Source organism: Sus scrofa, chromosome 14 (genome assembly GCF_054392235.1).
Source record: "Sus scrofa isolate SSC_HxYL_T2T_F1_AM1 chromosome 14, Sscrofa_HxYL_maternal_Yorkshire_Landrace_v2.0, whole genome shotgun sequence".
Classification (NCBI taxonomy): domain Eukaryota; kingdom Metazoa; phylum Chordata; class Mammalia; order Artiodactyla; family Suidae; genus Sus; species Sus scrofa.
This window is the reverse complement of record NC_139396.1, coordinates 36,327,200-36,354,973: the sequence shown is the minus strand read 5'-3', so window position 1 is coordinate 36,354,973 and position 27,774 is coordinate 36,327,200. Positions and strand designations below refer to the sequence as shown.

At 37.6% G+C, this 27,774-nt stretch overlaps 2 protein-coding genes across 3 annotated transcripts in view; one reads left to right on the top strand and one right to left on the bottom strand.

Moving 5' to 3' along the window:
- GLRA3 (glycine receptor alpha 3) overlaps positions 1-27,774 on the bottom strand; it is a 488,702-nt gene that overhangs the window by 428,490 nt on the left and 32,438 nt on the right. The window lies entirely within an intron of this gene.
- On the top strand, positions 3,771-8,548 carry DEFB134 (defensin beta 134). Its single transcript, NM_001435252.1, is given in 2 exon segments — positions 3,771-3,888; positions 5,915-8,548. Coding segments are annotated over 2 exon segments (201 nt in total). The 5' UTR covers positions 3,771-3,830; the 3' UTR covers positions 6,058-8,548.

Here is a 27,774-nt window from a genome sequence, read left to right as displayed (position 1 = left end):
GGAACTAGCTACAGGGTTGAGGGTTAAGAGGTGCAGGTGAGGTGCATGAAGTGCTAGGGGTGCCTATTGAATGGTTGGGAGTATCCACAGATGACATATCCTCAGTGGTTCATGGATAAGCTTCCTGATGGAGTCTGCACTGCAGTTAGCAACATCTGAATCCCTTTAATGCCCTCCAAGAGTCCTATAACCACTCTCCCACCCTCCTTCCTCCCCCTGATCATGCAGCTCATAAGTCAGTATGCTGCCTAGGGTGGAGAGTGTGGGAGAGAAATGGGTTGCTCTGGCAGAACCCTGAATAGCTATGGAAGTCAGGTGCTCACTCACACCTTTTCACTTTCCCCTTCAGGAGAACCAAACAAATCAACATTCAAAAATCAATTTCATTTCTATATACTAACAAGTTATCTGAAAAAGAACATAAAAAACAGTCTCATTTACAATAGCATCAAATGAGTAAAATACTTAGAAATATATTTAAACAAATAAGTAGAAAAGATCATTACTTAGAGCATTAATGAAAAACAATAGAGCATTAATGAAAAACTGAAGAGATGTAAATAAATCAAAAGAAATCCTGTGTTCATGGATTTGAAGAATTAATATTGTTAAAAAGCCCATGCTACCCAAAGCGATATACAGAATCAATGGAATCTCTAATAAAATTCCAATGGCATTTTTTATAGAAATAGAAAAAAAATCCTAAAAATTTTAGCAAACCACAAAATACTCTGACTAGTCAAAGCTTTCTTGAGAAAGAACAAAGATGGAAGTATCACACTTCTGACTTCAAACAATATTACACTGCTATAGTAATCAAAATCATACAGAACTAGCATAAAAATAGACATATACCAAGGGAATAGAATGAAAAGCCCTGGTTAGGCCCACACACATTTGGTCAACTAATTTTATTTTATTTTATTTTATTTTATTTTATTTTATTTTATTTTATTTTATTGCTTTTTAGGGCTGCACCTGTGGGAAGTTCCCAGACTAGGGGTCGAATTGGAGCTGCAGCTGCAGACTACACCACAGCCACAGCAATGCTGGATCTTTAACCCACTGAGCGTGGCCAGGGATTGAACCCACATCCTCATGGAGACTAGTTGGGTTCATAACCCCCTCAGCCACAAAGGGAACTCCCTGGTCAACTAATATTTGACAAGGTTGCCAAGAACATACAATGAAAAATTTATAGTGTATTTAATAAATGGTGCTGGGAAACTGGATATCCAAAAGCAAAAGAATGAACCTGGACCCTTATCTTAGACCATACGCAATAATTAACTCAAAATGGATTAAGGACTTAAATGTAAGATCTGGAAGCATAAGACTCCCAGAATAAAACATGAGGAAAAAGCTCCATGACATTGGTTTTGGCAATGATTATTTTAGTATGACATCAAAAGCACAGGCAACAAAAACAAAAATAAATAAGTGGGACTACAACAAACTAAAGAATTTCTGTAGAGCAAACTATGAATTAAGTGAAAAGGCAACCTACAAAGTGGGAGAAATGTTTGCAAAATCATATATCTGATAGGGGATTAATACCCAAAATATACAAGGATCTCATACAACGCAACAGAAAATAACAAACAAATTAAAAATAGGCAAAGGACCTGAATAGGCATGTTTCCACAGAAGACATACAAATGGCCAACAGGTAGTTAAAGAGTTCCTCAACATCACTAGTCATCAGAGAAATACAAATTAAAATCCAATGCAGTATAGTCTCACACCTGTGGATGTAGATGAAAGGGACTCTTTGAGCATTGTGGTTAGGAATATAAACTGGTACAGCCACTAAGGGAAACAGTATGGAGGTTCCTCAAAAAGACAAAATTGGAAATGCCATGTGATTCAGCAATTCCATTTCTCAGTATATATGCAAAGGAAATTAAACATATCTCAGAGTCATCTGAACACTCATGTTCATCATTTACAACAGCCCAGATATGGAAATAACCTCAGTGACCATCAATGCTAAATGAATAGAGAAAATGTGCTACCTATACATAATGGAATGTTATTCATCCACATAAAGGAAGGAAATAATATCTTCTCTGACAAGATAGGTAATCCCGGAGGACATCATGCTAAATGAAGAACATGGACAAATACTGTACAACCTCACCTAGATGTGAAATATCAAAAAATCCAAGCTCATAAAGCCAGAAGGTAAAAGGGTGGTTGCCAGGGGTCTGGAAGGAGGTTGGAGGATATGGAGGTATGTTGGTCAAAGGTGACAAAACTATGATCATAGAAGTAAATAAGTTCTGAGAATCAATGGACAGCATGGTAACTCTAGTTAATAATACCACATTAAACATTTAAAATTTGCTGAAAATCTTAACTATTCTGCCCACATATCACAAAATGATAATTACTGACATGACAGTTATGCTAATTAGCTTGATTGTGGTAATCATTTCACAATGCATATGTACTTCAAATCATCACATTTTACTCCTTAAACACATATAATTTTTATTTGTTCATTATACCTCAATAAAACTTGGGAGGAAAAAGTCATGAAGAATTCTAGGGGGGGAACATATATGTTCATTATCTTGAATTGTTTCATATTCAAGCATACACATGTCAAAACTTATAAAACTTTAGCATTTGCAGGTTTTTGTCATTTATATCTCAATAAAGACGATTTTTTAAAAAATGCTTTTAAAAATACTGACAGCCATTTTCAAATGACCTTGATAAAATACCATACAGCTTTTTAAAATACCATTTACAAAGAGTTTATAATAACACAGAAAATACTTACGGTATATCATGTTACAAAAGCAAGATACATACATAAGCAATTCAGTTTATAACTATGCAAGATAAAATATTAAACAATAAACTAGGCATAAATAAAACTTTCTTGAGAAACACACAGGTTGCCTCTGAGAGGTGGGGCTCAAGTATAACTTTTTCTTTTTTCTTTTTTTTTAATGGCTGCACCTGCAGCATACAGAAGTGCCCAGGCTAGGGAGTGGCAGGTGCTGGCCTACGCCACACAACACTGGATTTGAGCCACATCTGCAGCCTACACTGCAGTTTACAGCAACGCCAGATACTTAAGCCACTGAGCAATGCCAGGGATCAAACCCACATCTTCATGGAGACTATGTCAGGTTCTCAACTCACCAAGCCACAATGGGAATTCCAATTTCCTTGTAATTCTTAATATTTTATAAATTTTCCAAAATTGGATTTAATTTCTGTTGTAACATAAAAGTCAAACAAAATAAATCTCATTTATTTTAAAAAGAAAAAGCAGGAGTTCCCATTGTAGCTCAGCAGGTTAAGAAACCTACTAGTATCCATAAGGATATGGGTTCAATCCTTGGCCTTGCTCAGTGGTTAAGGATCAGGTGTTGCCACAAGCTGTGGCATAAGTTACAGATGTGGCTCAGCTCTGGTGTTGTGGCTGTGGTGTAGGCCAGCTGCTCCAGCTTTTATTCAACCCCTAGGCTAGGAACTTCCATATGCCACACATGCAGCCCTAAAAAGAAAACAAAGAAAAAGAAAAAGCATATAGTTCCCAGGTCTCCGTTAGAACTCTTGGGAAACCCAGGTCGGGGAGCAGTGCCTTTGACAATAGGAAAAGCTGTCAAACAGGAAAGGGCTGCCTGGTTTTTCCTCAGATAAGCATGGCCAACGCAGCTGCCTCAGGCAAGGTCAGTGCAGCACATCCACCTGGAGCAGATCACACCACAGACCTGACAGGGCTGTACAGGATGTGTGCTCACCTTTTCTCTCTGCTCTCTGACCGCTTGCGTCAGCCTTGCCACCAGCCTCCTCAACAGACACTACCAGCCATGAAGCCTCTCCTCCTTGTGTTTGTGTCTCTCTTCTTTTGGGATCCAGTGCTGGCAGGTAAAAGAGGAATATTCCTGGGAGCAGAGTGTGTGTGTGTGTGTGTGTGTGTGTGTGTGTGTGTGTGTGTGTGTGTGTGTGTGTGTGTGTGTGTGTCTCGGGGGAGGGGGGTCATTTGTCTAGCAGAGCAACTGCACTAAGCAAACCTCTGAATGTCTTCCCACCATGAACCCTTTAATTTTCGAAGCAGGAAAAGCATCAATCATCTTTGATGTCAGCAAGACCTGAGCTTAAATCTTGGCTCTCTAGCTTGCCAGCTGCACGGCTTTAGGCAAAAATCTGAGCTTCTCTGAACCTTATTTTTTTTCATTTACAAAATGTACATAATAATAATAATAATAATACTAACTTCAGAGTCTTGTAAGGATTAAATGGGATAATGTATAGGGTATGCTTATATATAACATGTATAGTACCCGACTTGTGAGAACTATCATCATATTTTCATTATGTTTTTATGTACTGAAATCTCTTACAGTTAATTCATTATTTGATCCCTTAGGTACACAGAGAAAGATTTGGAACTGCCTGTTCCAGGAGAATTAATACAAGAAATGTCTGATTAGATGAGACAGCAGTTAGAGAGACGTGAAGGAAAATGCTGGCATCACACTCTAGCTTGACCATATCTGTTACTGACCTTGGAAATCTCATCATGAATATTCACTATCTCAGAATGAGTTCACATCCATATGTCTTAGGGTCCTACTTAATTTCTCATCCTCTCTTAAGCCTTCTCTAGGCAGATGAACCAGATTTTCAGATCATGTGACTCAAGAGGCTGGATTTAAGAATCATAGGATCCAGGGCTCTGGAAGCTATTGATGGGACTATTCCACTAAGGTTCCTGGCAGTGCATTCAGACCTCTAGACAGTCAACAGCCACATAGAGTCTACAATATTCCCTTTAGTGGCTTAGACATTCCCAGAGCTTGTCACTTCCATAGGAATTTTTTCTTTCTTTATATAGACCATTACGTGTTTCATATCTAGATCATTACTATCTTCTTAGGCTTCCATTTTGCTGGCTAAGTAACCCTTACCCCTTCTTTTTTCCTAGAGGACAATTATCCTCCAGGACATGATGGATAGGGTGTAAAATTTCTACAGATGGTCAAATTTTAGAACTCTTTTCCTTTTAACACCCTCTCACATGAAAATAAACCTTCATATTCAGATGAGTCTATGGAGTTACATGTCCACAAAACTATAAGCCCATCTCAAGTACCCTGGGCTCCAAGAAACCATATCATCTTCAGAACTGATTTCATCCTCCTCTGAACTCACAACACCACTCCATGTTGCACACACCTCACTGGACTCAGCATGTTTTCTTCTCTATCACAGGTATTTTGTGTTTCTTTTTTTCTCTAGACTGAAAATTCTTTGAGATTAAGGTCTATATCATCCTTACATCTGTACCTGAATGGTACCTAGATCTGTAAAAACTGATTGGGGAGTGAATAAATCATTAAATAATGAGTTAATGACTACACACATGGGTAACTCGGTTGTTTAGAGTTTATTATCTGACCAAATTGGGCAGAGTTCCAAGTAATTAACTGCCTTAGCACAGAGTGCCACAACAAAATGTCACAGATGGCTGGCTTAAACAAAATTTATTTTCTCACAGTTCTGGAGGCTGGAAAGTCCAAGATCAACTGAAGGCCAGCTCAGTTTCGGATGAGGGCTCCCTTCCCAGCTTGTAGACAGCCATCTTCTTTGTCTGCCACCATGAAGGCCATCAATCCTACTGGATTAGGGCCCACTCTTATAAGCTCATTTAACGTTAATTACTTTAAAAGGCCCTATCTCCAAGTTCAGTCACATTGGGGGTGTTTCAACATGTGAACTGGAGAGGAGGCAATTCAATACACACCACAACTTAATTTTTTTTTTCAATCATAGAATCAATCACTATGACCGAGTCTCTTGGAATCCAATTTGACAAAAAGAGAAGGAGCAGTCCCTTCGATAGTCCAAAAAGGCCTAGAATAAATTATCTTTTCATTCATTTTCTTTCCAGGCTTGAATCCATTATCATCAGAACTTCACAAGACATGTTATAAAAATGGTACCTGCCGATTTGAGTGCTATGGAAGTGAAATGTTAGTTGCCTACTGCCTGTTTCAGCTGGAGTGCTGTATCAAAGGAAACCCTGACCCCTGACATGAGAAACCAATTAATGCCAATTAATCTGAAAGTCCTTGACACGCCCTCTCACAGCCAGGGAACTTAAACTAAACCTTGACGCTGTGATGTGCCCACAGCCACTGGTCTTTAGCATCTTTATATAATCCATCAGAACATCAGAATCTTATGATCTCAGATTTGCAAAGCTAGGCTGCAGGCTTCCTAAAGACCAGCAAGGTTCTCATGAAAACTATTTAGAATACGTTTTCTCACTTCAAATGGATATTCATGCTCCTTCAGTGTGTATTTTTCTCTTCACTCATAAAAAGGTTGTATTATTTAAAAAGGCTTCAAATTACAGAAATATCTTTTTACACCTAAGCTTTACCCTACCATCCCTTCAGTTCCCCATCCACCTTTTCTTTGAACCTCCCATCTGTACAGGAACAGATCTGCCCAAGCCCCCTGATGACCTCATATAGCTCTCACATGGACCACATGGGCAAGACTTAACTGCAGGGAGGCACAAGTTTTGACTGAGTATGACCCTGCAGTTCTTCTTGAAACACAAGGATAAAAGCCATGTTGTGATGGGCTGGCATAAGGCAGGTTCTTACCCACCATCCTTGTTTCAGAGAGTGAAATCAAAGGACTTTCCACCTCAGCCCCTTCAGGGTTCAGCCATCAGACCAGATGGCTATGGCTTAGAGTTGTCCTCTCAGCAGCTGAATGACTCACCACCCCTGCTACCCATCATCTGGCCCCTCTCGTTGAGTCCCATCCTGTGGGACTAGGAGCTAACACACCTGCTGGTCTTGCTTTGCTGCGTATACAAGTAATAAACTATCTAAATCCATTTGGATTCATTGTGTTCTTTGTCAGCCAACCTTGCAAAAGTGGACAGGCAAAGCAGGCAACTTCTGCTGGGGTTCTGGCTGTCCTACTGACTATTGCAATGCTGTTGAATATCTGCCTAATGGCTCTGGCTCTACACCATCGGCCTACATACAGATGCATGGGTGAGTTCTAAATGTGCTACTCAGGATGAGGGTGGTGAAGGGTGGTGGATTCTGGTTGCCTGAAGAGCAATTTTCTTCAGCCTCAGTGCTAAATACAGCTTGGACCCTGTCATGATGTCGAGAGGGTGGGGCTCTAGCTGCAAACAGCCAATAGCTGATCTGGCACAAGGCTGAGGAAACAATGGCTAAGTCTTTGCCTGAAATGACAGTACTGCTCTTCCAGCCACTCACTGAAACTGGGGGAAGATGAAAAACAGAACAGTTGTTGAGAAGGAATAAGGGGCCGCAAGGGGTTCCACCTTCCCCGACACTGTTCAACCTTTGATAAAATCCAGTGTGGGTGTCTTTAGGTAAGAAGATACTAAAAAAAAAAGAACAAGGAGGAGAAGGAGGGAGAGGGGTAGGGGGAGGAGGAGGAGAAGAAGGAGAGGAAGAGGAAGAAGCTAGAAACCGTTCTCACAGTGGCCCAAACTCTGCTGTGGAGTCAGTAGGAGAGATGGTATCAAATGGACTGGAATTGGAGATGGCCTGGAATGGTGACCATGGTTAAGTATCCAAAGTAAAAAAGGCATCCAGACAGGACCCAGTAAAACTATAAGACTCTGAAGGAGAAGGGGAATCCTTACATGAAGAGCAGTGGATCTTTTGCAATTGTGCCTCCCGATATCCCAGGTATCCTTGGCCTTGCTTCTCATTTTCTGGCATGTACATCCTTTAAACACAGACAGAAACTGAAACTTGAAGATAACCCAGCCCTCTGACTATCCAAAGAGCCTCTCTTTTTTAACTGGATGAGGGAACATAGAGACTCCTTAGAGAGGTGTTCCCCAAGCAGAGAGAGAGAGAGAGAGAGAGAGAAACCTATGCGCCCCCTGCTGAAAGAATCAGAAACTCTCTGGAATCTGGTGCACGTCAAGAAACTTCCCTCCACGTAAGACAGATAAGCCAACACCACACTGCCTATCCCTTACTATTTCACAAACCCAAACCTCTATATTCGTATAACCCATCAGGAAATGACTCTGTTATTAACAATGGTCACTTCAAACTGCCTTATTCCCTTGACATAAAGTGTACATATCACATGAGATCCCTCTTGATGTGCTGCATATATACAAGGAGATATTACTCAGCCATAAAAAAGAATAAAATCTTGTCATTTGAGACAACATGGGTGGACCTAGAAGGTATTATGCTAAGTGAAATTATCTAAGAAAGACAAATACCATATGATCTCACCTCTATTGGAAATCTAAGAAACAAAGCAAATGAACAAACCTAACAAAACAGAAACAGAATCATAGATTCAGAGAACAAACAGGTGGTTGCCAGGGGGAAGAAGGTAGGGTGTGGGGGGAGAGTAATAAATGAGGGAGATTAATAGTAACCAACTTCTTGTTATTGAAAATAATTTTTTTTTTTTGTCTTTTGTCTTTTGTCCTTTTAGGGCCATACCCATGGCATATGGAGGTTCCTGGGCTAGGGGTCTAATCAGAGCTGTTGCCGCCAGCCTCCGCCACAGCCACAGCAATGCCAAATTCAAGCCGTGTCTGCAACCTACACCACAGCTCATAGCAACCCCAGATCCTTAACCCACTGAGCGAGGCCAGGGATTGAACCAGCAACCTCATGGTTCCTAGTTGGATTTATTTCCACTGCGCCACAATGGAACTTCCAAAAATAATTTTTGAATTTAGAAAAAAAATTATTTTTAGGTTTTAAAATGTTTTCAAATGCATTCAAACCAAGAATATAACTCTGGCAGTTACTGCTTTTTCATGTAACACTAAGAATAAACCTATGACAGCCAAAAAGAAAAAAAAAAAATGGTTGTGTCAACCCTTACATGAGTTCTCCCTGCCACGATGAGATGATTCTTACGGAAAAAGAGAAGACTGTTCCTAAGCCAGAAAGGGAGGTTGCACAGAAGAAAAAGATATCCCAGAAGAAACTGAAGAAACAAAGAATTATGGCCCGGTAATAAATTTCACAAAAATAAATGTAAAAAAATAAATACATAAATAAAAGTGACACTTGAGATGTATATAATTTGTAGCAGAAATTCTGAGGAGCCTCAAGAGCAGGAAAATGCTCTCTCCTTAAAGGGAAACTCATTTTTACTTAAAACTGACTTAAATAGGCAATGGAATCAATATCTCTTGATTAGCCAAGGAGCTGATCCACTAGATTCAGAGATCACAGCAAGAACCATAGAGATAGGTTTTAACCCTGCCTTCCTTCTCCTTTTGCTCAGTTTATCTAGAGTCAAGAGAGGCTAGAGCAAGACACTCCACTGCTTTCTCCAGTGCTCTAAATGACTCACTCCCCCACTAGCTTACAGGGAGCAGAAGCCAGGGAGATAGACAGCCTCATCTCCCTCCCTTCTCGGATCCCACAGGACAGTAGGACAACCTGTATGGTTTGAGCTTGTCCTTTAATCAGCTATAACATAAAAGGGATCATGTAGCCTAATTTGCATTGCCCTGACTATTAGTGATGTTGAGTATTTTTTCATGTGCTTGTCTACTTCAGAAAAATATATATTCAGATGCTCTGCTTGTTTTTTAAATCAGATTGTTTGGGTTTTTATTTTAAATTGTATGAGTTTTTAAACTATTACTGAAATATGGTTGATATACAATATTATATTAGTCTCAAGTGTACTAAATAATGATTTGAAATTTGCATACACTATAGAATGATCACCACAAGTCTAGTAACCATCTGGCCCCATAACGAAGTTATTACAATATTATTGATCATGTTCCTTTTGCTGTATATTACACTCTTCATCTTGTTTAATATATAACTGCAGGTTTCCATCTGTTAATTCCCTTCATCTATTTTACTCACTCCCACACCATTCTCCCTTCTGACAACAACCTGTATATTCTCAGTTTCTGAGAGTCTGTTTTCATTGCGGTTTGTTTGTTTGTTTCGTAATTTAGATTCCATATTAAGTGATTTCATGCAGTGTTTGCCCTTCTCTATCTGGCTTATTTTACTTTCCACAGTCCTCAACAGATCCATCTATGTTGTCTTTTTTTTTTTTTTTTTTTTTTTTTCACAGCTGCACTGAAGGCAAGTGGAAATTCCCAGGCTAGAGATTAAATCTGAGCTGCAGCTACGACTAGTGCTGCACTGTGATATGTGCCATAGCTGCAAACTGTGCCACAGCTGTGACCTGTGCCACAGGTGCAGCAATGCTGGAACCTTAACCCACTGCAATGGGGATCAAACCTGCACCTCCTCAGCGACCTGCGCTGCTGCAGTTGGATCCTTAACCCACTGCTCCAGAGCAAGAACTTCCTGTGTTGTCTTTTTTATGACTAATATTCTATTGTGTGTGTGTGTATAAAACGCATATTATCTTTATCCATTTGTCTATCAATAGACACCTATGTTGCTTCCATATCTTGAATATTATAAATAACACTGCAGTAAATATCGGAGTGCACCATCATGGTGCAGCGGAAACAAATCTGACTAGGAACCATGAGGTAGCAGGTTTGATCCCTGGCCTCACTCAGTGGGTTAAGGATCTGGCGTTGCCATGAGCTGTGGTGTAGGTCTCAGAGGCGGCTCAGATCTGGCGTTGCTGTGTCTGTGGTGTAGGCCAGCAGCTGTAGCTCTGATTTGACCCCTAGCCTGGGAACCTCCATATGCCACAGGTGTGGCCCTGAAAAGACAAGAGACAAAAAAAAAAAAAAAATTGGAGTGCAAATATCCTTTTGAATTAGTACTTTTGTTTTCTTCAGGTAAATACCCAGTGTGCAATTGTTGGGTCACGTGGTAGTTCCATTTTTAATCCTTTTTTTTTAACTGATGCACCTGAGGCACATGGAAGTTCTCAGGCCAGGGAGTCAAATGGAAGCTGCAGCCTACACTGCAGCCACAGCAACACCAGATCCAAGCTGCATTTGCAACCTGTGCCACAGCTTGTGGCAACACCAGAGCTTTGACTCCCTAGGTGAGGCCAGGAATTGAACCCGCATCCTCACAGAGACAACATCAGGTCCTTACCCTTAACATCAGCCACAATGGAAACTTCCATTTTTAATTCTTTGAGGAACCCCCATACTATTTTCCACAGCAGCTACTCAGCACATGAGGGTTCCCTTTTCTCCACATCTTTACCAACTCTTGTCATTTGTTGCCTTCTTTGTATGAGTTCTTTATATATTCTGGATATTAAGCTCTTAGATCATTTGCAAAGATATCATTTGCAAACATTGTCTCCCATTCAGTAGGCTGCCTTCTTGTTTTGTTGCTGGTTTTCTTCACTGTGCAAAAGCTTTTTAGTCTGATGGAGTCCAACTTGTTTATTTTTGTTCTTACAGCTCTTGTCTGAGGACACAGATCCAAAAAAAAAAAAAACTACTGCTAAGACTGTTGTCAAATAGTTGACTGTGTTTGCCTCTAGGAGTTTTATACTTAAGTCTTTAATTCACTCCATTTTCGTATGTGATATAAGGAAGTAGTCCCATTTCATTCTTTTGCGAGTAGATACGCAGCTTTCCCAACACCATTTATTAAAAATACTATCTGTTCCCCATTCTATATTTGTGCCTCCTAGTCAAATTAATTGGCCATATAAGTGTGCATTTATTTCTGGGCTGTCTATTCTGTTCCACTGATGTGTGTGTTTTTGTGCCAGGATGACACTGTTTCAACTACCATAGCTCTGTAATATAATTTGAAGTCAGGGAGCATGATACCTCCAGTTTTGTTCTTCCTTCTCGAGTTTGATTTGGATATTTGGGGTCTTGGTGGTTCCATATAAATTTTAGGAGTATTTGTTCCTGTTCTGTGAAAAACACTATTTGGTATTTTGATAAGAATTGATTGAATATGTATATTTTCTGGGTAGTATGATCATTTTAACAATAATTCTTCCAATCAATGAGCATGGTGTATCTTTCCTTTTATTTGTGTCATTTTAATTTCTTTCAACAATGTATCATAGTTTTCATAGTACAGCTCTTTCATCTCCTTGGTTAAATTTACTCCTAGCTATTTTATTATTTTTGAAGCAATTGTAAATGGGATTTTTTCATAATTTCTCTCTCTGATAGTTGTTAGTGTATAGAAATGCAAGACACTTATGCATATTAGTTTGGTATGCTGCAACTTTACTAAATTCATTTATTAGTCAAATTGTTTGTGGTGGAGTCTTTAGAGTTTCCTATATATAGTATATAGTATCATGCCATCTGCAAATAGTGACAGATTACTTCTTCCTTTAAAGTTTGGGTTCTTTTATTTCTTTTTCTCATCTAATTGCTGTGGCTAGGACTTCCAATACCAGGTTGAATAAAAGCAGTGAGCATGGAATCCTTGTCTTATTTCTAATCTTAGTGGGAAAGCTTCCAGCTTTTCACCAAGTACGATGTTAGCTGTGGGTTTGTCATGTATGGCCTTATTATGCTGAGGTATGTTTACTCTATTCCCACTTTGTTGAGTGTTTTATCAATAATTGATGTTGAATTTTGTCAAATGCTTTTCTTCACCTATTGAGATAACCATATGATTTTTATCCTTCCTTTAGTTAAGGTGGTATATCAAATGAATTGATTTGCAAATGTTGAACGACCCTTGCATCCCTGGAATAAATTCCACTTGATCGTGGTGTGTGGTCCTTTTAATCTATTGTTCAGTTTTGTTTACTAATATTCTGTTGAGGATCTTTGCATCTATGTTCATCAAGAATATTTACCTGGGAGTTCCTGTCGTGGCTCAGTGGTTAACAAACCCGACTAGGAACCATGAGGTTGAGGGTTCAATCCCTGGCCTTGCTCAGGGGGTTAAGGATCCAGCGTTGCTGTGAGCTGTGGTATAGGTTGCAGACGCGGCTCAGATCCCACGTTGCTGTGGCTCTGGCGTAGGCCGGCGGCTACAGCTCTGTTTGGACCCCTAGCCTGGGAACCTCCATATGCTGTGGGAGAGGCCCAAGAAACAGCAAAAAGACAAAAAAAAAAAAAAAAAGAATATTTACCTGTAATTTTTTTTTTGTTGTGTGGTACCTTTGTCCAGCTTTGGTATCAGGATAATGCTGGCCTGGTAGAATTAGCGTCAAGACTTACCTCCTCTTCAATTTTTTGTAGTAGTTTGAGAAGGATAGGTAGTAACTCTTTTTTTTTTTGAGGAGGAGGAGGAGGAAGAAGGAGAAGCATCTTGCTTTTTTATTCAAGTATAAATGATTTACAGTTTTATATTTAGGTGTACAACATAGCAATTCAGTATTTTTATAGATTATACTCCATTTACACTTACTATGAAATAATAGCTGTATTTCCCTGTGCTGTACAATGTATCTTTGTTGCTTATTTATTTAATACATAGTAGTTTGTATCTTTTCATCCCATACCCCTCTTTCACCCTCCCCCCTTCCCACTCCCCACTAACAACCACTAGTTTGTTCTCTATATCTGTCAGTCTGTTTCCATTTTATTATATACATTCATTTGGGGATTTTTTTCTAGATTGTATATATAAATGATAACATAGAAAAAACTGGTACAGCAACTATAGAAAACAGTATAGATGTTCCTCAAAAAAATATAAATAAAACTATGATATGATCCAGCAATTCCATCACTGGATATATATATATCTGAAGAAAATTAAAACTCTAATTTAAACAGATACATGCACCCCAATGTTCATGACAGTGTTATTTACAATAGCCATGATACAGAAGTAATCTAAGTGTCTGCCAACAGATAAATGGATAAAGGGGTGTGTGTGTGTGTGTGTGTGTGTGTGTGTGTGTGTACAGTGGACTATTACTCAGCCATTACAAACAGAATGAAATTCTGTCATTTGCAAGAACAGGGGTGAACCTAAACAGTATTATGCTCAGTGAAATAAGTCAGAGAATTATTCTTTAAGTGTTTTGCATAAGTCACCTGGTCCTGGACTGTTTGTTGGGAAGTTTTTCATTACTGATTCAATTTCATTACTAGTAATCAATCTGTTCAGATTTTCTATTTCTTCCTGATTCAGTCTTGGAAGATTGTATGTTTCTAGAAATACATCCATTTCTTCTAAGTTTTCCAATTTGTTAACATATAATTGTTTACAGTAGTCTCTTATGATCCTTTGTATTTCTGTGGTATCAGTTGCAAAAGCTCCTCTTTCAATTTTTTGTTTATTTGAGTCCTCTCTCTTTTCTTCTTGGTACATATAGCTAAGTTTGTCAATTTTTAGTTTCATAGCACTGTTGTTGGAAGAGGCTTGATATGACTTCCATCTTCTGAAATTTACTATAACTTGATTTTTGTCCTAAGATCTCTCTTGGGGAATATTCTATGTGTACTTGATAAGAATGTGTTTTCTGTTTTTCTGGATGGAATGTTCTGTATATCTGTCAAATGCATCTTGCATAATGTCTTGTTTAAGGTCAATGTTTCCTTAATGATTTTCTGTCTGGATGATGTATTCATTAAAGTGAGATTCCTTTTTTTTTTTCTTTTTAGGGCCTCACATACAGCATATAGAAGTTCCCAGGATAGGAGTCAAATTGGAACCACAGATGCAGGCCTACACCGAAGCTTGCAGCAATCCCAGATCCTTAGCCTGCTGAGTAAGGTCAGGGATTGAACCCACATCCTCACAGACACTATGTCAGGTTCTTAACCCGCTGAGCCACAAGAGGAACCCCTAAGTGGGGTATTAAAATCCCCTACTATTATTGTATTCTTATCTATTTCTCTCTTCAAATCTGTTAGTATTTGCTAAATGTAAATTATGGGCTCCAATGTTGTGTGCATATATATTTACCATTGTTATATCTTCTTTATTAACTTACTGCTCTATCATTATATATCATCTTTGTTTCCTTTTACTGTTTTTGGCTTAAAGTCTATTTTGTCTGATATAAGTATAGCTACTTCCGATTTCTGTTGGTTTCCATTTCAATGGAATATCCACTTCCATACTGTCTCTTTGAGTCTATGTATGACATTAAAGCTGAAGTGAGTCTCTTGAAGGTTTGGTCTTGATATCCATTTTCTCCATCCAGCCACTCTGTCATTTTGATTGGAGATTTAATCCAGTTCCATGTAGAGTAATTATTGACATGGAAGGGTTTACTAATGCCACCTTAATAATCGCTTTCTGGCTGTTTTGTAGTTCCACTATCCTTTTTTTCCTCTCTTGCTACCCACCCTTGTGAACTGGTGAGTTCTGGTGGTGGGCTTTGATTCTCTTATCTTTTGTGAATTTACTATGGGTTTTTGCTTTATGGGTGGTTACCATGAGGCTTACATAAAACACCTTATAAATGTAAGTCCATTTTACACTGACAGCATCTTAATTTTGATCACATACAAAAATTCCATCCTTTTATTCACCCTCTTTTATGTTTGTGATGTCACAATTTACCTTTTTCATATTGTATAGTCATTAAAATTATAGTAACTATAGATTTTTTAATATACTTTATACTGAAGTTGAGTGATTAACGCACCATCGTAACAGAGAATTAGAGTTTTCTAAATCTAACTGTATACTTACCTTTACTTGTCTGCTGCATATTTTTGTATATTTTCATGTAACTAATTAGCATGTTTTCATTTCTCTTTGAAGTACTCCCTCAGTGTGTCTTGTAAGGCAGGTCTAGTTGCAAAGAATTCCATCATATTTTGTTTTCTGAGAACTTTTTATTTCTCCTTCATATCTAATGGATAATTTTGCTGGAAAGAGTAAGCCTGGCAACATTTATCTTTTAGCACTTTAAATATATCACACCACTTTCTCTTAACCTATAAAGTTTCTGCTTACAAATTCACTGAGAGCCAAGTGGATATTCTTTTGTTTATTACAATTTTATTTTTATTGTTGCTTTTAGGATTCTCTATTTGCTTTGATTGTTGCCTGTTTCATTAGAATGTGTCTTGCAGATCATTTTGAATGGACATAATGGGGTAACATATTAGCCCCATGAACTTGGATGTTAAGTCTCTCCCAGGCTTGGGAATTTCTCAACTATTATATCTTTTTTTTACAACCACACCTACAGCATATGGAAGTTCCCAGGCTAGGGGTCTAATTGGAGCCAGAGCTCCAGGCCCACACCACAGCCATGGCAACACCAGATCCGAGCTGCATCTGCAACCTACGCTGCAGCTTGTGGCAACACTGGATCCTTACCCACTGACCAAGGCCAGGGATCAAACCCACATCTTCACAGACACTATGTCAGGTTCTTAAACTGCTGAGCCATAATAGGAACTCTGTCAACTATTATAACTATTATATCTCTATAAACTTTCTGCCCCTTCTCCCTCTTTTCTCCTTCTGAAATGTAATGATTCCAATGTTCATTCTCCTGACAGTATTCTATAAATCATGGAGGCTTTGTTCCCTCTCTTTCATTCTTTTCCTATAGTTCTCCTCTGACTGGGTCATTTCAAAGTTCCAATCCTCTAACTCACAAATTCTATTTTCTCTTTGATCTATTCTACTTTTGATGCTCTCTTTTCCATTTTTTTTTTTCATTTTATTCCTTTAACTATTCAGCTTCAGAATTTTCATTTGGGATTTTTTTTAATGATTTTTATCTCTGTTAAATTTCTCATCTTGTTTCTGTATTGTTTTCTTGATTTCAATGAATTCTCTTTTTTTTTTTTTTGGAGCTTGTCAAATTTCCTCAAACAGCTATTTTGAATTCTTTTTCAGGTAAATTGCTGATGCCCTTGTTTTTGGCTCACTTACTGGAGAATTATTGTGATCTTTTGTGATATCTTGTTTTCTTCATTCTTCATGTTCCTTGGGGTTTGGGGGTTGCTGATCTCACATCACAAGTAGCAGAGTCCTCCTCCAATCATTACTAGCTTCCTTCAAATGGGAGATATTTTTTTGTTGGTCCTGCTTAATCTGGGGTTCTCTCTGATCTTATATGCATACACCTGTTCCATACTTCATGCACCCTCTTCTGGAAGAATCCTGAAGCTTGTATGTCTTCACTCAATTTTACAAGGCACCAGGCTGACAGCTGAAAAACTCGTTTCCCCAAAGGCAGCATTACAGCTGAAGACTGCAGTTTATCCCTTGACTATAGACTTTGGCTTCTTTCCTGTGTACACTCCTTGCCTACCCAAGCTCACCATCACCACCACTTTCAGAAGTGTTTTACAAAGAGCCAGCCACAGACTGGGGGAAAATGTGGGTTTGGCATGCAGGTAATCATGAGGGAGAGCCTGCAGGTCAGGGGTAGCAAATCTCAGGTGAGATATTCCCAGTGCTTCCTGCTTAAATCCAGAATGCAGTCTGCAGAAACCATGTCCCTGATATATCTCCCTTTTTCCTGGTCTCAACCCTCCCTCTAGTCATGGAGATCACCCTTTACTACCCTGGAGAGAGATGGTTTTCTTTAGCAGCATAGTGCACAGCTGGGAAAGCTGGACATTCACTGATGCTCTCCCTTCCCCCCATAGGAAATATTCCCCAGCCTCCTATCACTCTCAGAAATGCCACCTGTGGGCAAGGTAATACTGGTAAATTTTTTCTCACTCATTCCAATGCATCCATTTTTTTTCTTTTTTAGCTCCAGCAGAGTGCTGGAAATTCTCTTCTGTAAAACCTGGACTTCTACAAAGGCTCTCTTGTGAATGTATCTGGTCAAGTCAGCATTCTGCTGGTGCTCTCTGACCACAGTCAATAAGGACTGAAGCTTATTATACACCCATATCAAGATCTGCTTTCTGGAGTTCCCGTCATGGCACAGTGGTTAACGAATCTGACTAGGAACCATGAGGTTGCGGGTTCGATCCCTGCCCTTGCTCAGTGGATTAACGATCCGGCATTGCCATGAGCTGTGGTGTAGGTTGCAGACGTGGCTTGGATCCAGTGTTGCTGTGGCTCTGGCATAGGCCAGCAGCTGTAGCTCTGATTCGACCCCTAGCCTGGGAACCTCCATATGCCGCGGGAGCAGCCCAATAAATAGCAAAAAGACAAAAAAAAAATTTTTTAATTAAAAAAAAAGATCTGCTTTCTGATACCTGATGCACAGCTCAGTGAGACTCCTACCAGGTTCCTTGAAACATGGTGTTGGATCACAATGCTATAAAACTAGAATTCAGTAATAGAAGGAAAGACGTAAATTTTACAATACATGGAAATTTAAAAACACACTTCTGAGGAGTTTCTGTTGTGGTTCAGTGGGTTAAGAATTTGACATAGTTGCCTGTGACAATGTGGGTTCAAACCCTGGCCTTGCTCAGTGGGTTAAGGATCCAGTGTTGCCACAAGCTGCAGTGTAAGTCAAAGATGCAGCTCAGATCTGGTGTCGCTGTGGCTGTGGCATAGGCCTCAGCTGTAGCTTCAATTTGACACCTAGCCTGGGAACTTCCATATGCTACAGGTACAGTCCTAAAAAGAAAACACACACACACACACACACACACACACACACACACACACACACACTTCTGAACAACCAACGAATGGTTCAAAGATAAATCACATGAAATATCTAGTAATAATTTCAAACAAATCAAAACAGAGACAGAACATACCAAAATCTATAAGATACTGTAAAAGCAGTTCTAAAAGGAAAGTTTGGCAATAGACATCTACATCAAGAAAAAAGAATCTCACATAAGCTCACTTTATAATTTAAGTAATTTTAAAGAAGAAACCAAACTTAAAGATAGCACAAAGAAGGAAAAAAATTATCAGAGCAGAAATAATAGAGATCATGTAAACAATAGAAAGAACAAGGAAACTAAGGAGTGTTTTTTTCAAAAGATAAAACTGGCAAACTCTTAGCTAGATTAAGAAAAAAAGAGAATAATCAAATAAATAAAATCAGATGTATAAAAAATGAGACACTGCAACTGATATCACAGAAATGCAAAAGATCATAAGAAACTACTTTGGACAATTAAATGCCAACATATTGTCCTTTGTTGTTTATTCCTAGAAATTTATCCATTTCTTCTAAGAAATAAAAATTTAAAAGAAATTCTTCTAATAAATGGATAAATTTCTAGGAACAATTTATCAAGATTGAAACATGAAAAAATAGAAAATATAAACATAGCAATAACAAGTAAGAAGATTAAATTAGTATTCAAAATCTCCAAACAAAGAAAAGGCCAGGACCAGATGGCATCACTAGTGAATTCTACCAAAACTTTAAAAACAAATTAATGCCAATCCTTTTCAAACCCTTACAAAAAACTGAAGAGAGAACCCCCCCAACTCATCTTGTGAGACCAACATTACCCTGTATCAAAAGCACATAAGAACACTACAAAAAAATAAAACTACAAACCAATATCCCGATTACATAGACGCAGAAATTCTCAACAAAATATTAGCAAACCAAATTGAACAGCACAATACAGGATCATAAACCATGATTAAATGGACTTTATCCCCAGGGTGCAGGGATGGTTCAATAAACATAAAAAAAGGAGCTCCTCTTGTGGTTCAGCAGGTTAAGAACCCAACACAGTGTCCATGAAGATGCAGGTTCGATTCCTGGCCGTGCTCAGTGAGTTAAGGACCCAGCGTTGCCACAAGCTATGGTGCAGGTCACAGATGCAGCTCAGATCCGGTGTTGCATTGGCTGTGGCATAGGCCAGCAGCCACAGCTCCTATTCCACCCCTAGCCCAGAAACTTTCATATGCTGCAGGTATGGCCATAAAAATAAGAAAAAAATAAAAAATAAATATGCCAATCAATAAATGTGATAGACCACATTAATAGAACAAATGGTAAAAACCAAATGATCATCTCAAGAGTTGCCAAAAAGGCATTTGACAAAGTACAACATCTTATCATGATTAAAAAAGACAATCAACAAATTGGTACAGAAGGCATGTACTTCAACATAATAAAAGCAATATAGGACAAGCCTATAGCTAACATCATACTCAATGGTAAAAGACTGAAACTTTTTCCTCTAAGATCAAAAACAAGACAAGGTGCTCCATTTCACCACTCCTGTTCCACATAGTACCGAAAGTCCTATTCAGATCAATTAGGCAAGAAAAATAAATAAGTCATCCAAATCAAAAAGGAAGAAGAAGTAAAACCATATCTGTTTACAGAGGACATGATCTTATCTATAAAAATTCTAAGGACTCCAACAAAAATGATCAGAACTAATAAAAAAATTCAGTGAAGTTACAGGATACAAAATCAACATACAGAAAGCAGTTATTTCTGTACACTAACAATACAAATATCTGAAAAAATAAACAATTCAATTTATAATGCCATTGCAAAAAATAAAATATGTAAGAAAAAAGTTAACCAATGACATAAAAAACCTGAACACTGAAAACTATAAGACTTGAGGAAAGAAACTAAATAAGACACAAATAAATGGAAAAATATTCCATGTTCATGGATAGGAAGAATTAATATTGTTAAAATGTCCATACTACCCAAAGTAAACTATACATTTGATTTAATCACTAACAAATTCTCAATGTCATTTTCCACATAAAATGGAAAAAATTCTAAAATTTGTATGAAGTCAAAAAATATCCCTGAAACCCAAAAGAAAACAAAAAGACAAGTTACAGAATGGGAGAAAATAGTTCCAAACTATGCAACGGACAAGGGCTTAATCTCCAGAATATATAAGCAACTTATACAACCCAACAGCAAAAAAGCCAATCAACCAATGAAAAAAATGGGCAAAAGACCTGAACAGACTGTTCTCCAAGGAAGATATACAGATGGCCAGCAAACACATGAAAAAATGCTCAACATCGCTGATTATAAGAGAAATGCAAATCAAAACTACCATGAGATATCACCTCACACCAGTCAGAATGGCCATCATTAATAAGTCCACAAATAACAAGTGCTGGAGGGGCTGTGGAGAAAAGGGAACCCTCCCGCACTGTTGGTGGGAATGTAAACTGGTACAGCCACTATGGAGAACAGTTTGGAGATACCTTAGAAATCTATACATAGAACTTCCATATGGCTCCGCAATCCCACTCTTGGGCATATATCCAGACAAAACTCTACTTAAAAGAGACACATGCACCCACATGTTTATTGCAGCACTATTCACAATAGCCAGGACATGGAAACAATCCAAATGTCCATCAACAGATGACTGGGTTTGGAAGATGTGGTATATATACACAATGGAATACTACTCAGCCATAAAAAAGAAGGACATAATGCCATTTGCAGCAACATGGATGGAACGAGAGAATCTCATACTGAGTGAAATGAGCCAGAAAGACAAAGACAAATACCATATGATATCACTTATAACTGGAATCTAATATCCAGCACAAATGAACATCTCCTCAGAAAAGAAAATCATGGACTTGGAAAATAGACTTGTGGCTGCCTGATGGGAGAGGGAGGGCATGGGAGGGATCGGGAGCTTGGGGTTATCAGACACAACTTAGAATAGATTTACAAGGAGGTCCTGTTGAGTAGCATTGAGAACTATGTCTAGATACTCATGTTGCAACAGAACAAAGGGTGGGGAAAAAATGTATACATGTAAGGATAACTTGATACCCTTGCTGTACAGTGGGAAAAAATAAATTTAAAAAAAGAAAAAAAATATCCCAAATCACCAAAGCAACCTGGAGAAAGAAGAACAGAGCTGAAGGCAGCACAACTCATGATTCCAAACTATACTACACAGCTAGAGTAATCCAAATAGTATGATATTTGCATAAAAACAGACACATAGACTAACTGGACAGAACTGAAAGCCCAGAAATGAACCCTTGCATTTATGGTCAACTAATATTTGACAAGGGAGCCCATAATAATCAAAAGGGAAAGTGGGCTCTTCAGTAAACAGTACCAGGAAAACTGGATAACTACAAACAAAATGATGAAACTATACTCCTGCCTTACACCATTCACACAAGAAAAAATTAACTCAAAACAGATTACAAATATAAATGCAGAAATAAAACTTCTAGAATAAAACATAGGGGGAAGTTGCTTGATGTTGGTCTTGGTAATGACTTTTTTATACATGACACAATCAATACACAAGCAATGTAAGTAAAAATAAACAAATGAGAAGGGGAGCAGATATCAGAAGCAAGAGAGGCTACAACTCTATTGTCTGCAAAAAGGAGACCATACCGAAAACCTATAAAAATGAAAAGGCAGAGAACTATAACTCAGATAAGGGAGAAAGAAAAAAACCCAGTTAAAAACAGCTAAGTGATCTGGAGATTATCAACCTCCATGAAAAAGGCTTTAGGCTGACAATAGTGAAGATGATTCAAAACATTGGAAATAAACTGGAGACAAAGACTGATAAATTACAAGAAACACTGAGCAAAGAAATACAAGATTTAAGGATTAATCAAGCAGAGATGCAAAATACAACAACTGAAATAAAAAATTCATTAGAAGCAACCAATAGCAGAATACAAGAGGCAGAAGAATGAATAAGCAAGGTGGAGGACAGACTAGTGGAAATCACTTATGTGGAACAGAAAATAGAAAAAAGATTGAAAAGAAATGAAGACAGTCTAAGACAACACCAGGATGATGTAAAATGCACCAACATCCATATTGTAGGGATGCCAGAAGGAGAAGAAAGAGAGAAAGGTCCAGAGAAAATTTTTGATAAGATAATAGCCCAAAGCTTCCCTAACAAGAGAAAGTAATCACTCACTCAAATCCAGAAAGTTACAAAGAGTACTATATAAAATAAACCCAAGGAGGAACACCCTAAGACACATATTAATCAAACTGACCAAAATTAAAGACAAAGAGAAAATCTTGAAAGCAGCTAGGGAAAAGAAACAAATAACATAAAAATAAACCCCAATAAGGTTATCAGCAGATTTTTCAGCAAAAACTCTGCAGGCCAGAAGGGAGTAGTATGATACACTTAAAGTGATGAAAGGAAAAAACCTCCAACCAAGATTACTCTAACCAGCAAGGCTCTCATTCAGATTTGAAGGAGAAATCAAAAGCTTTACAGACAAACAGAAGCTAAACCAGTTTTATAACCATTAAACCAGCTTTATAACAAATACTAAAGGAACTTCTCTAAGTGAAAAAGAAAAGGCCACAACTAGAAACAAAAATATTACAACTGCCAAAGCTCACCAGTAAAGGTATACATATAGTAAAGGTAGGAAATCATCCACACTCAAATATGCTACCAGAATCAGAAATCATGAGGAGAGGAGGGTACAAATGCAGGACATTGGAGATGCACTTGCAATTAAGAGACCAACAACTTACAATAATCTTGTATACATTTAGACTCCTATATCAAAACTTCAGAGTAACTGCAAACCAAAAATCTACAATAGATACATACAGATAAGAAAAAGCAACTCAAATACAACACCAAAGATAGTCATCAAACCACAAGAGGAAAGAAGAAGGGAATAAAAGACCAACAAAAATAAATCCAAAAAACTTTATAAAATGGCAATGAGAATACACATATCAATAATTACCTTAAATGTTAATGGACTAAATGCCCCATCCAAAAGACATAGACTGGCTGGACGGATACAAAAACAAGATCAATATATACGCTATCTTCAAGAGACCCACATCAATTCTACGGACACATGCAAATTGAAAGTAAGAGGATGAAAGAAAATATTCCATGTAAATGGGAATCAAAAGAAAGCTGGGGTAGCAATACTCATATCAGAAAAAATAGACCTTAAAATCAAGACTATTATAAGAGACAAAGAATAACATTACATAATAATCAAAAGATCTCTCCAAGAAGAAGATATAACAGTTTTAAGTATCTATGCACCCAACATAGGATAACCTCAATATGTAAGGAAACTGCCAACAACTTTAAAAGGAGAAATGGACAATAACACAGTAATAGTGGGGACTTTAACACCACACTTACAGCAATGGACAGATCATCCAGACAGAAAATCAACAAGGAAACCCACATCCTAAATGACACATTAGAGCAGATGGACTTAATAAATGTTTACAGAACATTTCATCCAAAAGCAGCAGAATACACGTTCTTTAAAAGTGCACATGGAACATTCTCTAGGATTGATCACATTCTGGGCCACAAATCAAGCTTCAATAACTTTAAGAAAATTGAAAACCATATCAAGCATCTTTTCTGACCACAATGTTATACGCCTGGAAATTAACAACAAGAAAAAAACTGCAATAACACAAACACGTGGAGACTAAACAACATGCTACTAAACAACCAAGGGATCACTGAAGAAATCAAAGAGGAAATTAAAAAACACCTAACAGCAAATGACAATGAAGATATGACACTCCAAAACCTATGGGATGCAGCAAAAGCCATTCTAAGAGGAAAGTTTATAGCAATACAAGCCCCCCTCAGGAAATAAGAAAAAGCTCAAATAAACAAGCTAACTTTACATCTAAAGCAGCTTGAGAGAGAACAGGCCAGACCTAGAGTTAGCAGAAGAGAAGAAATCATAAAGATCAGAGCAGAAATCAATGAAATAGAAACAAAGAAAACCATAGAATAGATCAGTAAAATTAAAGCTGGTTCTTTGAAAAGATCAACAAAATTGATAAACATTTAGCCAGATTCATCAAGAAAAAAAAGAGAGGACTCAAATCAATAAAATTAGAAATGAAGAAGTTACAATGGACATCATAGAAATACAAAGGATCATAAGAGACTACTACAAGCAACTACATGCCAATAAAATGGACAACCTAAAAGAAATGGACAAATTCTTAGAAAAGTACAGTCTTCCAAGACCAAACCAAGATGAAATAGAAAAGACGAAAGGACCAATCACAAGTACTGAAGTTGAAAATGTGATTTAAAAACTTCCAACGAACAAAAGTCCAGGACCAGATGGCTTCACAGGCAAACTCTATCCAACATTTAGAGAAGAGCTCACACCTATCCTTCTGAAACTATTCCAAAAAATTGCAGAGGAAGGGACACTCCCAAACTCATGCTATGAGGCCACCATCATCCTGATACCAAAACCAGACAAAGACTCCACAAAAAAAGAAAAGTATAGGCCAATACCACTGATGAACATAGACACAAAAATCCTCAACAAAATACTAGCAATCCAAATCTAACAATACCTCAATAGGACCGTACATCATGATCAAATGGGATTTATCCCAGGGATGCAAGGATTATTCAATATCTGAAAATCAATCAGTGTGATATACCACATTAACAAACTGAAGAATAAAAACAATGTGATCCTCTCAATAGATGCAGAAAAAGCTTTTGACAAAATCCAACAACCATTTCTGATTTTAAAAAAAACCTCCAGAAAGTGGGCATAGACGGAACCTACCTCAACACCATAAAGGCCATATATGACAAACCCAGAGCTAACATCATTGTCAATGGTGAAAAGTTGAAAGAATTCCTGCTGAGATCAGGAACAAGACAAGGATGACTGCTCTCACCACTACTATTTGACATAGTTTTGGAAGTCCTAGCTATGGCAATCAGAGAAGAAAAAGAAATAAAAGGAATCTAAATTAGAATGGAAGAATCAAAACCATCACTCTTTACAGATGACATAATACTATACCTAGAAAATCCTAAAGATGCTATCAGAAAACTGTTAGATCTCATCAATGAATTTTGAAAAGTCACAGGATACAAGATTAACACACAGAAATCAACTGCATTTCTATATTTTAACGACAAAAGATCAGAAAGAGAAATTAGGGAAACATTCCCATTTACCATCACATCAAAAAGTATAAAATACTTAGGAATAAACCTACCTAAAGATACAAAAGACCTATACTCTGAAAACTATTAAGAAGCTGATGAAAGAAATCAAAGATGACACAAACAGGTGGAAAGACATATCATGCTCTTGGATTGGAAGAATCAATATTGTCATACTATTCATGGAAATATACAGATTTAATTCAATCCCTATAAAATTTCCTAGGACATTTTTACAGAATTAGAATAAGATATTTTAAAGTTTGTTTGGAAGCATAAAAGACCCAGAATAGCCAAAGACATCCTGAAAAAGAAAAATGGAGTTGGAGGAATCAGGCTCCCTGACTTCAGACTATACTACAAAGCAAGAGTCATCAAAACCACATGATACCTGCACAAAAACAGAAATATAGATCAAAGAAAAGAAAAAAAAAAAGAAATATAGATCAGTGGAACAGGATAGAGAGCCCAGAATTAAACCCACGTACCTACAGTCAACTAATCTATGACAAAGGAGGCACGAATATACAATGGAGAAAAGACAATAAGTGGTGCTGGGAAAACTGGACAGCTACACATAAAAGAATGAAATTAGAATACTTCCTAACATTATATACAAAAATAAACTCAAAATGGATTAAAGTCCTAAATGGAATACCAGATACTATAAAACTCTTGGAGAAAAACAGACCAAACACTCTCCAACATAAATGACTGCAATATCTTCTCAGAGCCACGTCCTAGAGTAATTACAATAAAAACAAAAATAAACAAACAGGACCTAATTAAACTTAAACCCTAAACAAAATGAAAAGATAACCCTCAGAATAGGAGAAAATATTTGCAAATGAAGCAACTGACAAGTGATTAATCTCCAAAATTTATAAACACCTCCTGCAGCTCAATACCAAAAAAACAAACCCCACCAAAAAAAGAGCAGAAGATCTAAACAGACATTCTCCAAAGAAGACATACAGATGGCCAACAGGGCCAATGGGCAGAGGTCCTGAATAAACATTTTTCCAAAGAAGACACACAAATGGCCAACAGGTATATAAGATGCTCAACATCACTAATCACTAGGGAAATGTAAATCAAAATCACAGTGAGATACCACCTCATACCTGTGACAATGGCTATTATAAAAAAGAGAGAAGATAAGTGTTAGCAAGGATATGGAAAAAATAAAAATCTTGTGCACTTTTGATAGGAAGGTAAATTGGTAGTGCCACCATGAAAAACAGTATGGAGGTTCTTTCAAAAATTAAAAATACAAACTACCATATGATCCATCAATCCCACTTCTCTCCCTCCCCCCCTTCATATGCACATATACATGAAATGAAATCAGAATCTCAAAGTGATATCTGCACTCCAGTGTTTATTGCAGCATAGTTCACAACAGTCAAGATATGGAAACAACCTAAGTGTCTATCTACAGGCCAGTCAGTAAAGAAGATGTGGCATATGTATATAATGGGAAATTATTCAACCATGAGAAAGAGGAAAATCCTGCCATTGGCAACAGCATGGATGGACATCAAGGACATTATTCTAAGTGAAACCTTTCTGACAAAGAAAAGCATATATTTTATGATGTCATTTACATATATGTGGAATATATATAACACAAACTCATCAAAACAGTAAAGGAGTGGTTGCTAGCGGCTGAGGAATGGGGTTATGGGGAGATGTCCATCAAGGTATACAAACTTCCAATTATAAAATGATTAAATTCTGGGGACCTACCCATGATGACTATAGATAACAATACTGTATTATATACTTGAAAGTTGCTAAGAGAATAGATATTAAATGCTCTTACCACATGCACACACACATACACACAAAACGGTAATCATGTGAGTGATAGAGATGTTAACCAATCCTACTGTGTAATTATTTTGTGATATATATGTGCTCCAAATCACCAGTTTATACAATGTTATATGTCAACAGTATCTCAGTAAAGGGGGAGGGAAAACCCTCAGCAATAAGAAAAGGGACAACCCAATTACAAAATGGCCCAGAAACCTCCACAGAAGTGGAAATAGCAAATAAACACATGAAAATCTGTC